The 15,108-nt window shown below is 44.9% G+C and overlaps 1 protein-coding gene across 9 annotated transcripts in view; it reads left to right on the forward strand.

The window, feature by feature from the left end:
• SRC (SRC proto-oncogene, non-receptor tyrosine kinase) overlaps positions 1 to 14,176 on the forward strand; it is a 520,693-nt gene extending 506,517 nt beyond the window's left edge. For all 9 annotated transcript variants that reach the window (XM_069652377.1, XM_069652381.1, XM_069652378.1 and 6 more), the window contains one exon: positions 7,679 to 14,176. In XM_069652377.1, coding sequence (XP_069508478.1) covers positions 7,679 to 7,887 — 209 coding nt within the window. In that variant the 3' untranslated portion in view covers positions 7,888 to 14,176. The remainder of the gene's footprint in view (positions 1 to 7,678) is intronic.
• The last annotated feature ends 932 nt before the right edge of the window (positions 14,177 to 15,108 follow it).

The raw sequence follows: 15,108 nt of genomic DNA on the forward strand, positions 1-15,108 counted from the left end.
CAGGAACACCTACAAGGGAAGACAGTGATGGTCCTTACAGACAGCACCACAGCCATGTACTACATCAACAAGCAGGGGGGCACCCACTCTCCAGGACTGTCCAAGCTGTCCCAGAATATATGGACTGTCACAACACGTACCAGGGGAACTCAATCTGCTAGCAGACGAACTCAGCAGAGACTTCCCCCTGCCCGAAGAGTACGAATGGCGATTGCACAAAGACATTGTCTTAGACGTCTTCACGCAATGGGGATTCCCGGAAATAGACCTGTTCGCAACTCTGGAGAACTCACAATGCCAAAGTTACGCCTCCAGGTACCCCCAGAACCAGTCCAAGGGGAACGGTCTGTCGATTCAATGGTCAGGGAAATTTGTTTACGCCTTTCCCCCGACTCCCCTTCTCAACAAAGGTGTGCACAAGATTCACCAGGAACAAGTTACCATGATACTAGTGGCCCCAATGTGGGCCCGGCAGCCATGGTTCGCTCACTTGATGGAGATGTCCCTATCTCCCCCAGTGAAACTTCCTTGCCCGTACAACATGCTGTCACAGGACAAGGGCAGGACACTGCATCCATGCCCTCAGACCATGAACTTAGCAGCCTGGCTCCTGAGAATATAGAATTTGGACATCTACAACTTCCGCAGAGATGTATGGACATCCTCAGGGAAGCCAGAAAACGTAATACTCGCCACTGCTATTCTAGAAAGTGGAGAAGATTTGTCATCTGGTGTAGAGGTAAGAGCATCAACCCGGTTGACTGCTCTCCCACACATATTGTTCTGTACTTGACCCATTTACTGGATTCAGGTCTAGTGTTCAATTCCATTTAAGTCCACCTGGCGGCACTTTCTGCATACACCACTTCCCAACTTAGTGTCGTGGTGGAAGATACCAGTTATCAAGGCCTTTCATGGAGGGGGTAAAGAGAATACACCCTCCGATAGCTAACCCAGCTCCCGGATGGGACTTAAATGTGGTACTTTCCAGACTCGTGGGCTCGCCATTTGAACTCATGCACAAGGCAACTCTTAAGACCTCACTCTTAAGACTGCTTTCCTAATAGCTATCACCTCCATTAGGAGAGTAAGTGAACTACAGGCTCCTTTTGTCCTAGACCCCTTCGTAACAGTTCACAAAGATAAGGTGGTTCTACGCACACACCCAAGGTTTGCACCGAAATTCATCTCGAAATTCCATGTAAACCAGTCAATTGAACTACCAACGTTCTTTCAAAACCCTTCCAACTTGGGAGAAAAAAGTCTGCATACACTGGATGTACGCAGAGCAGTCATGTTCTACATGGAAAGAACCAGGCCACTGAGAAAGACTAATTAGTTCTTTGTCTCGGTGGCAGCAGGAAGAGAAGGAGATGCAGTCTCAAAGTCCACTATATCTAGATGGATTGTTCAATGCATCACTCTCTGTTTCTCTCTTGCTAAGAGAGAACTACCCTTCAAGTCAAGAGCACATTCTACTCGACGCAATGGGTCTTCCATAGCTTTCATTGCAAATGTTCCCCTTGAGTCCATCTGCAAAGCGGCTACCTGGAGTTATGTGCACACCTTTACAAAACACTACTGTCTAGATGCACACTCTAGATCGGACTCCCAGGTGGGACAGGCAGTATTAAGACATCTTTTCTCTACTGTTCCTTCTCATAACCCACCACCAACTCCGGGTACTGCTCGCTAGTCTATGCACAGCATGTGATTCTAAGCAGATTAACTAACATCAGAAGACAATGCATTACTTACCGTAAAAGCATTTCTGATGGTTGTATCTGCTTAGATTCACATGCGCCCACCCTTCCTCCCGCTCGGATGGAAGGAACATAGACATCTTTCTACATCTCTCTCTTTTCTGTACTCACTCACATATAGAAGGCTCCCTCAGGGCAGAAAAAATACAAACAGAGGGACCTCGACGCGTGAGGGATTGTGGGTACAACGCACGTCACTAGAGGGATAGTGTTACAGACACGCCTTGTCGACGTCCCCTTTTCGACTACGAAAAACAAAATGCAATACTCCGCAGTGACCACTGGCTGTCGGACCTATGCCCAGCATGTGAATCTAAGCAGATACAACCATCAGAAATGCTTTTACGGTAAGTAATGCATTGTCATCCATAAACCACAATACAACAAACAAAAGAGAAAAATATATACACAATCAATACAAAGTACAATCAATTTGTTAAAGAAATCAGCATCAATTTGATCAATGAGAAGAGAAAACAGGTTAAAAACAGGGTTAAAAAGAAACATGTTATCTCAAAGTAAAAAGCTTGGATCCACTGAATCAATTAAAAAGAATTCCACACAGTTCTTCCCTAATTGACCCGTTATACAGCAACCCATGGCCGGCGCTTCTTTGAAAAGAACTTGGGGCATACAATGATCTTTTCTCAATGTTGCAGGAGCTTGTAATATCCCAAGATTTTATTCTGATCCTAATGTGTGGGCTGGGATAAGCCCAGAATGTATTTTCATACCCACCTCTCTGTTTTTGTAATCGGCAGATCAAAAATTCTGTTCATGGCTCAAGGGCCAACTTTTTGAGTACAGGCTTTTATCTCGGATCTTAAATAATGACCGTAATCAAAACTAATTGTATGGACACATGTTTGTTGGGTGCCTTGTTTTGTCGGTTAGTAACATGAAACCCCAAGTAAGGATGTTCTGCTGCTTCCTCCAACTTTTGCTCACCGAAATGCCTTGTGTAAGGAGATTTCCTTTATTAGATTTTTCTACATTCATTTTTAGAGCATTGTCGTATTTTGATAACCCATTCAGGCTTTGTTGGAGTCCTTGTGTTTTATATATACCAAATAGCCTACCTTTATTCCATCGCTCTTGGGCGGGGGCAGTTAAGGGGATACGTTATTGCCTCGTTCAACGATACAGCCAGGCCGGAGATCTAGAGGTAAAAACGAATAGGCACAGGAACCCAGTATTGCTTCAATCCTCTGTTACTTACAATTTCTTTTGATGGACGCCTCGCTAGTCAATCTGATCCTTACTATGGTGCCGGTGTGAAGGAAAAGAATAGGCTTTAAGAACACCTATTCCCGTCGCCAGCTGTATGATTTCGTCCAGAAACATCTCTTAACTGTAAATCAATCAATAGGTTCTGCATGCCTAGGATTGATTTCTCAGAGCCCAAGTGTGTAGAATTATTCCATAACGGATTATCCCCATTTCTTTTCTAAAGCCAATCAGAAACTTGGAAGACATGTATGTCATCATTGAACCTCTTAAGTGCTTGTAAAGATCTTACTAGCAACATCCAGCTGTGTGTAAATCGATCACTCTGTGGATCCTGATGGCCGCCCGTAGAGCTTTGTTGCACATTCATGGGACTGCGGATGTCTTCAAGGGCCACTTACAGTTAATATTTCAGATCATGTCTTTGATTACATTTGTTAGCCTTTCGGGCCCTGAAGCCATAGAAATCTTCAGTGTTTGGATGACATGTCAGTGCCTCGATAGATCAAAATGAACCCTAGAATGCGCAATGTGGCTAAAGAGCAGGTCACCTGGAACATATGTTGAAAAAATGTGTTTCTGCATGCCCTTTCCAGATGACCTCTGATATCGTATTGATATGTACTTGATCTATCAGTTCCTTTTTGAGTTAATCAATTGACAACTTTTTTTGCCAGGATATTTAATGTATATTTCTATTTAGTGTTAGTTATTATTCTTTTGTAGTTGTTCCTCAACACAAACACACAGTCCCGGCTTTCATGAGATCAGACCCGTATATGTAGACCCAATGTTGAGAAATGGCTATCGGGCAGAGCCGAGACGTTGTTACTTAGTCATTCGGAGCAGAAGTTCTTTAGCACATAAAATACCACGAGGATTGTGAAGGCCTGGCAATACTTGCTGGACGATTTGAGGTAAAAACTGGACTGGACTGGAGTGCAAGCCTGCAACTTAAGGAGATTTGGAGGAGTAGAATAGCTTGGGAGGATGGTTCGGGCGTAACGTGCTCGCCTTGCAAGCAAGACGACACTGAGCAACACAGGGTCGATCCCCGGTCCGCGCTTAGAAACCTCTCGGTGTTAAGCGCGTTATAAATAACATCATATCATCATAGCAGCAGTAAAGATGAATTAGAATGTACAGGCACGTGCACAATAGGAACGGTTAAGTAATCTATTAGTGAGAGCTACAGTGCAGTAGGCAAAACCACCATTGGGTAAACCTGACCAACCTGGAGTCCTGCGGGAGATCACCAGTCAGCAAAGGGTACTAGCGTGCTCATGAGTTTGGAAAACACTGTAGAGCACTCATTATCCGCCACAATTCTCTACAGCACTTGACTATCTGCTGCCTTTTGACAAAACAAGCACACGCGAAGTAGAACGAGGCCAAAAACAATATGGAAACGTCCCTAAAGGCAAGACTGGGCTTTATTACTGAACTGGAACGAAGACATGTGCTGCAAAGCAAACTGATATGGCAGCACAAAGGTACACACAGGTATGAGTGAGCAGGCCGACAGAGAAACACAGCTAGCTGTCGCAAATGAAGAGCAACAATAGCAGACCTTAAAAGCAAAGAGTAGGAACAGACTCTGGAAACAGCGGAGGACCGCAACTTAATAGTTGGGGAAACCATACTGGACTGAGGGAGGGAATGGTGCACACTGGAAAACTGCACCACAGAGAACTCTGGGACTGGGAAGAACATTAGGAATGGAGCATAAGTAAGAGCAGGCCATGGTTGTACAAGGTGGTTGTAAGTCGCAAAAGGTGTACACTGACATGTGCAGAAACAGAATCGTGCAAATTTGACAGAGCGAAGGTGCATGCACAACTTGAACAATACATGAGTGTACCATAGAACTTCACACATGCAAATATGCATGGCAGTGCTGGGAATCCTGGTTCATTGCGCCAAAAGTAGCAATGGGATTGAATGGGCACCTGCAATGAGCCACACATGTTCAATAACTAAGTCTGGTGCTGCTAATCAGGACTCCACCGTAATGGTGACATCCAGGCAGAGCTTGAGAAAACAAAACGACATGGATCACAGTGCATTGGGGCATGCCTGGTGAAATCCTGGACATTGTGGATTGGAGGTTCTGAAAGCTGCTGGGGGATTGTTGACCTGCATTAGGTTTCAAGAAGTGTAAGGGAATAAATATTGAGCACCACAGGGTCCGGGGCCATGCCACCTGGTGGTGGTGTGACAGTTTGGCACGATTACATCTTGTCTACCGAGTCCCATGGCTATGGTTGAACTTTTCAGAAATATCCCATTTCTTAATGCATTAAGGCCACCATTTAGTGCCATTCCATTCCCCATCGTGGTAGTAACCACAAACTGCAAATCTGAAAGCTTTTAAAGCCGTAGCCCTCCTAAGCAACTATTATTATGGGGACTCCCGCACAAGATGGGAATAATAGTTGTAAAATTGAAAAGTCGTGTGGCTCATGGTAACATCCCCCACATAAACCTCATAGGGTTTTAGACCAATGTTCATGACCTGAAAACATTCGAAATATTTATCACCGATAAAATCATTTTTATTTGGTAATGCGCACCGAACCCTTAGGTAGCTGGGTGCAGCAGAGACAAGTATACTGAAGGCTTAGTTACAACAGGTACAATAATTACAACATAGACCAAGACCTTAGGTACCGAATGCGGGTTCCAGTGATACATGGGTAATATAGGTCACACAGTACGGTCACAAGTACAATGGATCAAGAATTGCAGTAAAGCAATAGGCCAGGATTACCATCTGACAAGTAATGGTGAAAACAATGGTGCTAAGGTTAATTAGCAATTTGTAATAAGCAGAGATAGGGTATTCCTGAGCTGGGAAGAGGTCAGTGTGGGAGTGGAGTCAGGTCTTAGTGGTCATTAATTCGTAGCCAGTTTAGCATATTGTGTCTGAATTTTAGGTAAGGTTGTTCAGTTCTCAGGGCAGTGCATTCCAAGATATGGCCGCTTTGACCGGGAAGCTAGAGCCACCTGCTTTGGTTCGTCTGAACCTGGGGATCTCTAGGTGGTCACCATTGGCTGATCTAGTACGATGTGATGACGTTCTCTTATTTATTCTTTCTGTCAGATAAGGGGGTGCTATGTTATTCAGACACTTGGAAGTGAGTGATACTGTTTTGAAAAGAATCCTGTCGTTAATTTTTAGCCAACGGACATCTCTTCTGCAGTTGGAGATGTGCTCTCTGTTGGGAATGTTTAGGGATACTCTTAGGGCGTTATTTTGAAATCTTTGAATTTTATGTAGTATGCATTTATTGGCACCCAAGTACAGGGCGTTGCAGTAGTCCAATTTGGCCATTATTCATTAATTAGCGAGAGTGATTCAACTGGTTTCGGAAAGGAATGGTCTGCAGGCTCTAATAAGTTTGTAGGTATATGCGGTCAAGGTTGCTAGGGAGTTGACTTGTTTCTTGAGTGGAAGGGTGGTGTCAAGGTAGAAACCTAAAGTTTTTACTCCGGGCATCACCTTAATTGTGTTGCCGTCAATGTTGAAGGAGGCGTAGCTGGGGCTAACATCCGAAAGGATAATTCCATGACCAGCTAATTCATTTATAATGGGTATTGAGGTCCACTTTGGCGAAGGTGGTTCACAGGTGAAAGGTAGGTGAAGTGGGGCAGGTCAATCGAGAGGACCATTCTTATTGAGGCAGAAAATTAAGTCCTTGACTGGGCGATTATCATGAATGTGCATTTTGTCCGTGATCCAACCCAGGGGTCTGCGACCTTTTGGCTATCCAAATCTTTTTGGACTACAGATCCCATCAACCCTTGTTCCCCAAGGTATTTACCCATTGTGCACTTGTATCATATTGCACTTCACAATCCTAGCACATTTCTAAATTGCTGTGAATAATAATTCAAGGACCCACAAAAATGATTGCAGAGGAATACTGCGTTGGGGTCCAGAGACACTTTCCTAGAGTTTTCCTCCAAGCCACATGACCATACACTATCATTTTCATTGTAATGAATGCTAGCTTGACATTGGAGTTTCATTGCCAAACAGGAACGAGTGTGTTGATGACCTCCCTCATAAAGAAACCACACCCAAACATAAATGAACCCTGAAGACTGCAATCTTAATCAAAGCCCGGTGGCACTAAATCAGCCCATTTAGCTCACGAAGACACAGGATTGGCCCACCTGCACCAGACTCGTAAGCTCAGAGATCCTTCCAAATGCAGAAGATGCGTCTCAGTATTTTATGGCAGTATGTTAATCTGTGACTCATTTCTGATGCTAGAAAAAACCTTCCTGAAGCAATGGCTTTTCGGCATCATGCCTACTATAGTTGCATGTTCTGATTTTTTTAAAATCTGGTGGTTTGAAAAGATCCTTGGAGTGAGATTGTTCTCACACAAGAGACCGAGAACCGGAAATGTGTGCCAAACCAAGGGGCACGGTCTGTGTATACTACAAAACATTGGACGATTGAGGGATCAAACCGTTGGAACTCCCAGGACATTGGACTTACATGATACCTGTGTGAGTTGCCCTACGCGTCTGGCGATTGGGAATTGAGAGGATAGCTGCTGAATGCATATGAAGGTCCTCATTTGACATCTGTTCTATAGACTGCATGGATTTCTGCTGTAATGTGTGTATTATTTCCTTTCCTGATCCTAATGCCATTTTATATTTTGGGCCCACAGGTATGGTGAACCGAGAGGTCCTTGATCAAGTGGAGCGGGGTTACAGGATGCCATGTCCTCCCGACTGCCCAGAGTCCTTGCATGACCTCATGTGCCAATGCTGGAGGAAGGACCCTGAAGAGAGACCCACTTTTGAGTACCTGCAGGCTTTCCTGGAGGACTATTTCACAGCCACAGAGCCACAGTACCAGCCTGGAGAGAATCTCTAGATCAGCAGACCACTCCTACTCCCAAGATTCTTACTTTTCTTATACTGCATTGGCCAACACATTTCATGAACCCAGCTCAGGCCACAGTGTTCACTGCACTGTGACAGGCCACACTTCCTTGTGCCAGATGTGGGTTATCGGTACATTCAGTTATTTGCATCATTTATTCATATTCGTATTTCTTTTTGATTTATTTGCACAAGGCATTGGACCTTAATGTTGGGGAGCTAGTCCTTCTCTGACCTAAACTTACCTTTCCTGGACCTGCCGGGTCTTAAGCTCGATAGTAAAGAAAGCCACATTAGTCAACAGACCTTGTGAAGACAAACTGGACTTCAGTGGTGGTTCTCAAGTGAAACCAGACACTACTGTTGAGGGTACCAGCAACAAGGGAAGAAAACATTGTTTGGAGTATTCTTGGTGCGTGCAAAGTTGGATCAGATGCTCTTCCAGCGGTACAACGAGAGGGTGCACTACTCATTGGCCTTACACATGACTCCTGAGCCTCCAAAACCTTCTTTCCATCCCTGCACCACTCCAAGCCAGGCCTTGAAAAGACACTTTGTTTTGACTGCATAACGGTACTGCTCTTGTGTAGAGGGTAATGTTTTCTTCTGCCCCCATCCAACAGAGGACCTTTCTGTATAGATATGGCTGTTTTTTGTGCGCCTTCTGGTTATTCTTGGGTACAGGGAAGAGCCACGTGAAGGAACATGTGTCTGATGATCAGCACCTTCTCCATCTCGGTAGGAGGCTGGGGGCCTAGAACGTGATGCTGCCTTTGCCCCACTTGACTATGCAGAATTGATTGGGACGCTGCCTGTGGGGCTTGGGATAAGTCATTTTATTTGGTTGCCATGGCATCCAGGGTCTGGCTGTATGCCCTGAGATGTTGCTTCTGATGTTGCCAAAGTGTGAATAACTAACAAGTTGATTCCTGAATTGCAGTCTTCCAATGATTCTGTGGCCAGATTCCTTGCCTCCACATCCATGTAGCCAATTTGGAAGGTGGAGGATTATCCAGGCTGCAGGCTCTTGTTGGCATTCCAAAAGTCCTTTTAAGCTCTGTGTGTGGTATTCCCACTAGTGTAACTGCGCTTTTTGGGCAAATGGCGTCTGACTGCTTGCGTTGCAAAACAGACCACATGGATATGTACATATGTATGTTTTTTTCTTACATTAAGAGGGCAGGTGGTATCAATGATTCCCCAAGGCACGGCCATGCTAATTCCTCCAACTGCCCTCTCACACATTTGTGGGTGAAGAGTGATTTTCAGCGGCCCCATTCTCCGCTCTTGTGAAGCTGCCAACAGCAGGGTTCTGTGGTTATTGTAGATGAAGGGTTAAAGAGCTGCCAGACAGATTCCACCTATGGCTGGGATTGGAACTGATCAGAGGGGTCTGTGGCGTATTATAAACGTCGACATTACGCATTAATGGTGTTTGTGCCTTCCTTGACTACTGTTTGCCACTGCCATATGCAAAGAGTGTTTACGGGCTACAGGCAGCCAACCCTCAAGTGACCTGCTACCCCAACCCTTCCTTTTCAGCACTGGTCCACCTTCTACTTGAAGCTCTGTGTTCGCGCTGCCAACCCTGGCATGCTTAAGCATGCAATGTGCTAAGCGCCAGCACCCATTTCTCCCCTCGGTCACGTGGGCCCATGTTTTGCTACAGAGAAAACCTATTGCATAAATGAGCACCATGTTACTGTCGGTGCAGTCTGCACTAAGGCGTGTAAACCACGTTTCCGGGATGCCAGCACTGCTTCAGTAACAGGGACTGTAGGCAGCATTGGGAGGTACCCCACCCTCTTTTACCAATGATCATTGGATGTTTTTTATGGACCCAGATGTGGGGGTGTAAATAGTCTCGTAACAAACCTGTGGTAACTGCATAGCTGGCTTTCCTCATAGACCGGTTTACTTATGCTTGCATTATGCTCAGAAAGGAAGGTTGGACAAAACTCAAAAGGTGGTGTCATGTACAGTTTAGGGTATTGGTGGGTAGAATTACCATGCCGTTATAATTAATACTGAACAAAAATCATGAGGGGATGGAACTGGAAGTAGTAGAGATTAGTTTGTGTCGATGTCGTTCACACCGCTGCCTGCTACAGGAAGTTCTAACCGCTCAATTTGCCAAGTAATGTCACATGATGTGCCTGATGGCGAACTACAAGAGGAGGGAGATGCCTTTTAAGAGCTGTGCGCTTTGAATGCAGTGCTAATTGTCAGTATGGTTTATGCACTGAATTGGGTGGGAACCTGTCAAAGGGTGGGTGCATGTATAGGGTGGGTGAATGGCACAGGATGGAAGTGGTTACAGTGAGTGGAACCAACCGATTTCTTTTAAATCTGCATAAGTGCTTAAAGTTGGCCTTCATGTTTACTGGTCTAACCTGTGTTTATTCCTACGTTTGTCGGTTCATGGGATATTGGAGCTCCTGCTGGGTGTGGAAAAGCGTTCTCTGTGGCGAGAAGGCCATCTATTGCTGCAGTAAGAGACGCCCAGCTGCTGTTAAGGAGCAAGTCCCATGGCCTTTGTAGATGATGGGGCTGATTTGTTTTTATATAGTATTGCCTTTGCTTGCAAATCTTGGTCTTTGTCGTGGAGGATTCAGCAGAGCACAGATTGGTGAAGAGCAAGTTCTTGCTGGTACTAATCTCACCAACCCATTATGGCCTTTGTTGCTGCGGGGAATGAGGTACTGTTACCTGGTAACTGTTTTCCTTGGTACATGCTGTCTCTGTAGCGGACATGATATTGGAGCACTCGGGGATATAGCATGGCAAGACTGGTCTGTGTGGCAGCGATGTAACAAACATCCAATGTTGAGCATCACATGGTCCACAGTAGCCTGATTGCTAGAGTTCAAGATTAGCGTTTGTGTTAGAAGCGCCATTTGTCACCCAAAGATGGAAGACAAGCTCATCTTTTTCAAATGGTGACCCAAGTCTCTGCTTGCATTGGAGTTTGCCATGTCCTGGATTAGAAGGCAGACTCTTCTGTGAAAATGCTCACAGGTCAGTTTGTGCCTTTATGCATGAGCAAGTGCTGCTGCGTGTTGCTTTACAGTGATTTCTAAGGTACGATGCTTCCATGCCTTTGAGGACCCAGCTGGTCCAATAGTACGGCGGGTAGAGCGCTCTGCTGATGGAGGTTAAAATCCCGGCAGGGCCAAACTCAGCCTTTCATCCTTCCGAGCTCGATAAATGAGCACCGTACACCGTGGGTGATAATAAGCAGCGCTCCGATACCTGAGGGTTTGTAGCGCTATATAAAAGCTAAATTCTTATTATGTCCCTTCAATTGGAGGCAGGCACAAAGCTCCCCTTTCGCCCTATGCTGTAGTATATAGATCTGTACATATTTATATATATATATTTGAATTGTTGCACTTTCAATCCTTTGTGCCAGGATCCTCCTTAGCGGTTCAATGTATCCTTCGTGAGATCCACTGATTTTGCGGTACCCATTCAGTTAGCGCCTTATCCCCCATCCTTCTCTGTCTGGAGGTTGTTCACCAGTTGGTCGAGCATTGCTAACAACCTGTGAGTTTTTAAATCTATAAACGTGAGCTGATCAGTTTTGTTCTCAATAATACTAAAAGAAAGCTCCAGGTCCTTTAATGCACTGCCGATTCAGTTTAAAAGTGCATTTCTTCAACCCCAGGCAACATTGTTCTTTGAGCTGATGCACCTTGTTTATGTGAACTCACAATTTAACAAAACATGAATACACGTTTGTAGAGTTACCAGTGCTAGTGGTCTGAGGTACCTCAGCATGAACAATCCAACTATGAGTTTTGTGTTTGGAGTGTACAGTGCTGCAGAACTAGCTCCTACACTGGTGAGGGATGACCGATAGTCGCAAGAAAGCTTTTTATCCTGTCTAGTTTGAATGTCGGGTGGTCTGCGCTTTAGCAAGCGAGAAATCTCACTTATTGTGGGGTGACAGGAGGGGGACATGAGCCTGGGTTGGTTGAGCCCTGGACTCTGATGTGATAGGCCATGAAGTGTTCTTGTTAGAAAGCATGAATAAATATAATGAAGTCCAGAGGTTCTCCAAGAACAAAGAGCGCACAAGTGTAACATCTGTAGCCTGTACTAAAGCTGTGTGTAGGTTCAGAAGCCTGTAACAGGGAAGAGGGACTCGCACAGCCTGTGGGGGTAGCTAGAGATGGACAATCGGCTCTGTAGATGGAGATGGGCATCGTCATAAGTTGCATTAATCAAAGAAAGCTTTAGGTCTCTGGGCCCATTCACTCTTTGGCTCCTGCTTGTTAAATTGACCATTTATTGGTCACCTTTTTAGTATGGGCTATTTATTTCCCACGAAATGTTGAAGCAACGCATCTTGGCGGGTTCTGAGAATCCACTGACCGCAGCTCACGACCATAACATTGTATGACTACTAAACAAGGCGTGACCTGGATCTGCGATCCGGTATCAAAGTTTCACTAGTCTGGGCGAAGTTTCAACATGTGGTCTCAACTATGGCAGCCTTCCTAAACTGGATGATAGCCGAACTAGATATCCGGACGCACAAGGCTCCCTAAACCAGTTAGAGCTGAACTGGAGACCCAGTAGCAACATGCTGCCTAACCTACGTAGAGCTGAACTTGAGACCCAGATATGTCAGACTGCCTAGTTTCCGTAGGGCTGAATTGGAGACCCAGATGTAACTAGCTCCCTCGCCCAGGTATACCTAAACTGGACGCCCAGAAAAGTGGAGACTGTACTAAAACCTGTACACAGAGATGCACATGGGGAATACTCAAAGCATACACAGCAGGGTTTAGGGAGATAGCCTTTTCATAGATTCACAATCATACTCTGGTGGGAGAGGTACAAAGAATGCAATTAAATTGGACTGACCAAGGCAATCATGCATGCACTTATGGGGGAAGGAACTTGCAGGTATACTGTTGTGCAAAACTTTCAGACACAAGGACCATTGAACATGACACATGAACCTAATGACGGAAACCAGAATATTGTGGCCTTAAGTCACTGTTTCAAGGGCTGGAATGGAGGGCAATGGCCCAGCAGCCCAAGTTAACAGCCTGAGCGAAGCCATTAACGAGGGCTCTGGGCCGTTACCACCGTTCCAGCCCTTGGAACGGGGCTTAACACCATTAGCACCACGGGCTACCAAACCGATAACCCAGGGTGTTCTAAGAAAAGTATTTTCAGTCATAGAACGGGGCGCCTCCTGCGTCCCGTTCAATGACGGAAAATACTGTGCTAAAAAGGCTGCCTTGGAAAGGGAAGACGTGGCTCCGTTTGGAGCCCCTCTTCCCTTTTCATAGAGGCCAGAGAAGCTCGAAGGTGATGTTGCGGCGATGGTCTTTACCGCTGCAACGCACAGGTTAGTGTGGGGTTAGGGAGGAGGTGTTGGAAATGGACAAAAAAAAGGGGGCAGAGGGAAGATGGCAGCTGGAGAAACCAGTTGCCTTGCGGCTTTGAAAGCGGGCTGAGATTTTGTTTCTAGTCACCTGATGTGCTGGGTGCTAATGCCAGATCAATTTTACATCAACCTAATTGACCCAACCAACCAGGGCTGCTGAAAAGCCAACCTTCGAACAGCTGAACCTTTTCATGTTTCAAACAAATGTTAACGATATTCTACTTTTGCTGTCTGTGCCAACCATTGATTACTTGCCCCATGCATGCTAGGGGCTCACAGAGCATTTGGTTGGAAGCCTTTGTTTTCATGAAGCTCACTGTGTAATGGACTCCTCTGTGCATGTCTTATTCTGTACAAAGAAGTTCTGTATCCCAGAAGCACCTTTTAAAGGTCAGGCGTTCTGTGCCCCCGCTAAGTGCGTATTTGGCTGGTTCATTTTCGCTTTCTAACTCTGCATGCATCCTAAATCTTCCAGCTTCTAGTCCCAAGTAATGTTAGATGTTAGGCCGTGCGTGGTCCGCAAGCGATATTCTTCCTAATACTGACGAGAAACTGGAGGCTGCATAGCTTCCGGTATATTGTGCCAATATTCCGTTCCATACTTTCTACATGTACATATAAATATTTTTAAGGACATACACCTGTGGGGAAGTGAATATTTTTTGTCTTAAATAAACTGTTCAAGGAATGCAGAGATTAGAGGAGCCCCCTGGAGGCCTGCTGTATATATGATTTTGTACAAATTGTTTTAAGTATTTACCCTACCATTTTTTTTTATAGGCCGGGAGAAACCTGGCGGTAATGAAACACTGGTTTTTGCCTATTTGTACGACTAATGTATATGCTGTAGCAATAAATAAAGGATATTAATAATGTTGTTGCTTTTATTTGTTGATTATCATCTTTGGTCTCATGTAATTATTTGTTGATCCCCTGACCCCCATGATTTGCTTGGTGAACTGTATGAGGGTATACATGTTCACATTGATACTGTTGTGCTAGCTGGTATCCAGACTATCCATCGAAATTAGATTCATCAAATTAATATCCAGCAAATTGAATACATTCTTTTGGATTTCGATTAGGGTTGGGGGGTGCCCTTGGGGTTAGGGGGGGCGGGTTAGGGAGGGAACCGACACACCCACCCCAAAATAATAAACACAAACGTTACATGAAGCTGGCAAGTGCCGAAATACTTTGAAGATTTCAGCTCTGGACAGCTCCATGTAACGTTTTAACGTTAAAAATAAATGCTTTTAAAACTACATATGTATCAAAACTTGTCCATTCCTATATTCGATGGACAAGTTTTAATGGATATGTACTTTTAAATGTAAAAGATAGCATTTGGATGAATTTACATTCAGTGCTTTTACTTCAATTAATTTCTTTTTCGATGCTAGCCACAACTTGCCCATACACTGTTAAAACATGTCTACTAACGTTGAGGAATTCAATGTAAAATTCCCTTTGGTATGCAGTGGCCACAGTTTAATCCTCCCCCCCCCCCCATTTAAAAATAATCTGAGAAAGTATGGCCAGCAAAGGGTAGAACAAGTCTTCTTGGTGTGATGTAGTGAACATAAACTAGATCTCAACTCTGGAATGGTACAGATATCGTCTGGAGAGGATAGCTCCAGGGCAATGTGCTCAACTTGGAAGCAGGATGATGTGGAGCAACACGGGTGCGATCCACAGTTTCGCGTTTAGAATCCTCTGGGTATTAAGCAAGTTATAAATAACCAATTACATTACATATATTTACTGCCTTAGAGGTGGGGCGGTGTCCAGATCAACACCCTCTGTTGC

This window comes from Ambystoma mexicanum, chromosome 3p (assembly GCF_040938575.1).
Source record: "Ambystoma mexicanum isolate Mex_15411 chromosome 3p, UKY_AmexF1_1, whole genome shotgun sequence".
NCBI lineage: Eukaryota > Metazoa > Chordata > Amphibia > Caudata > Ambystomatidae > Ambystoma > Ambystoma mexicanum.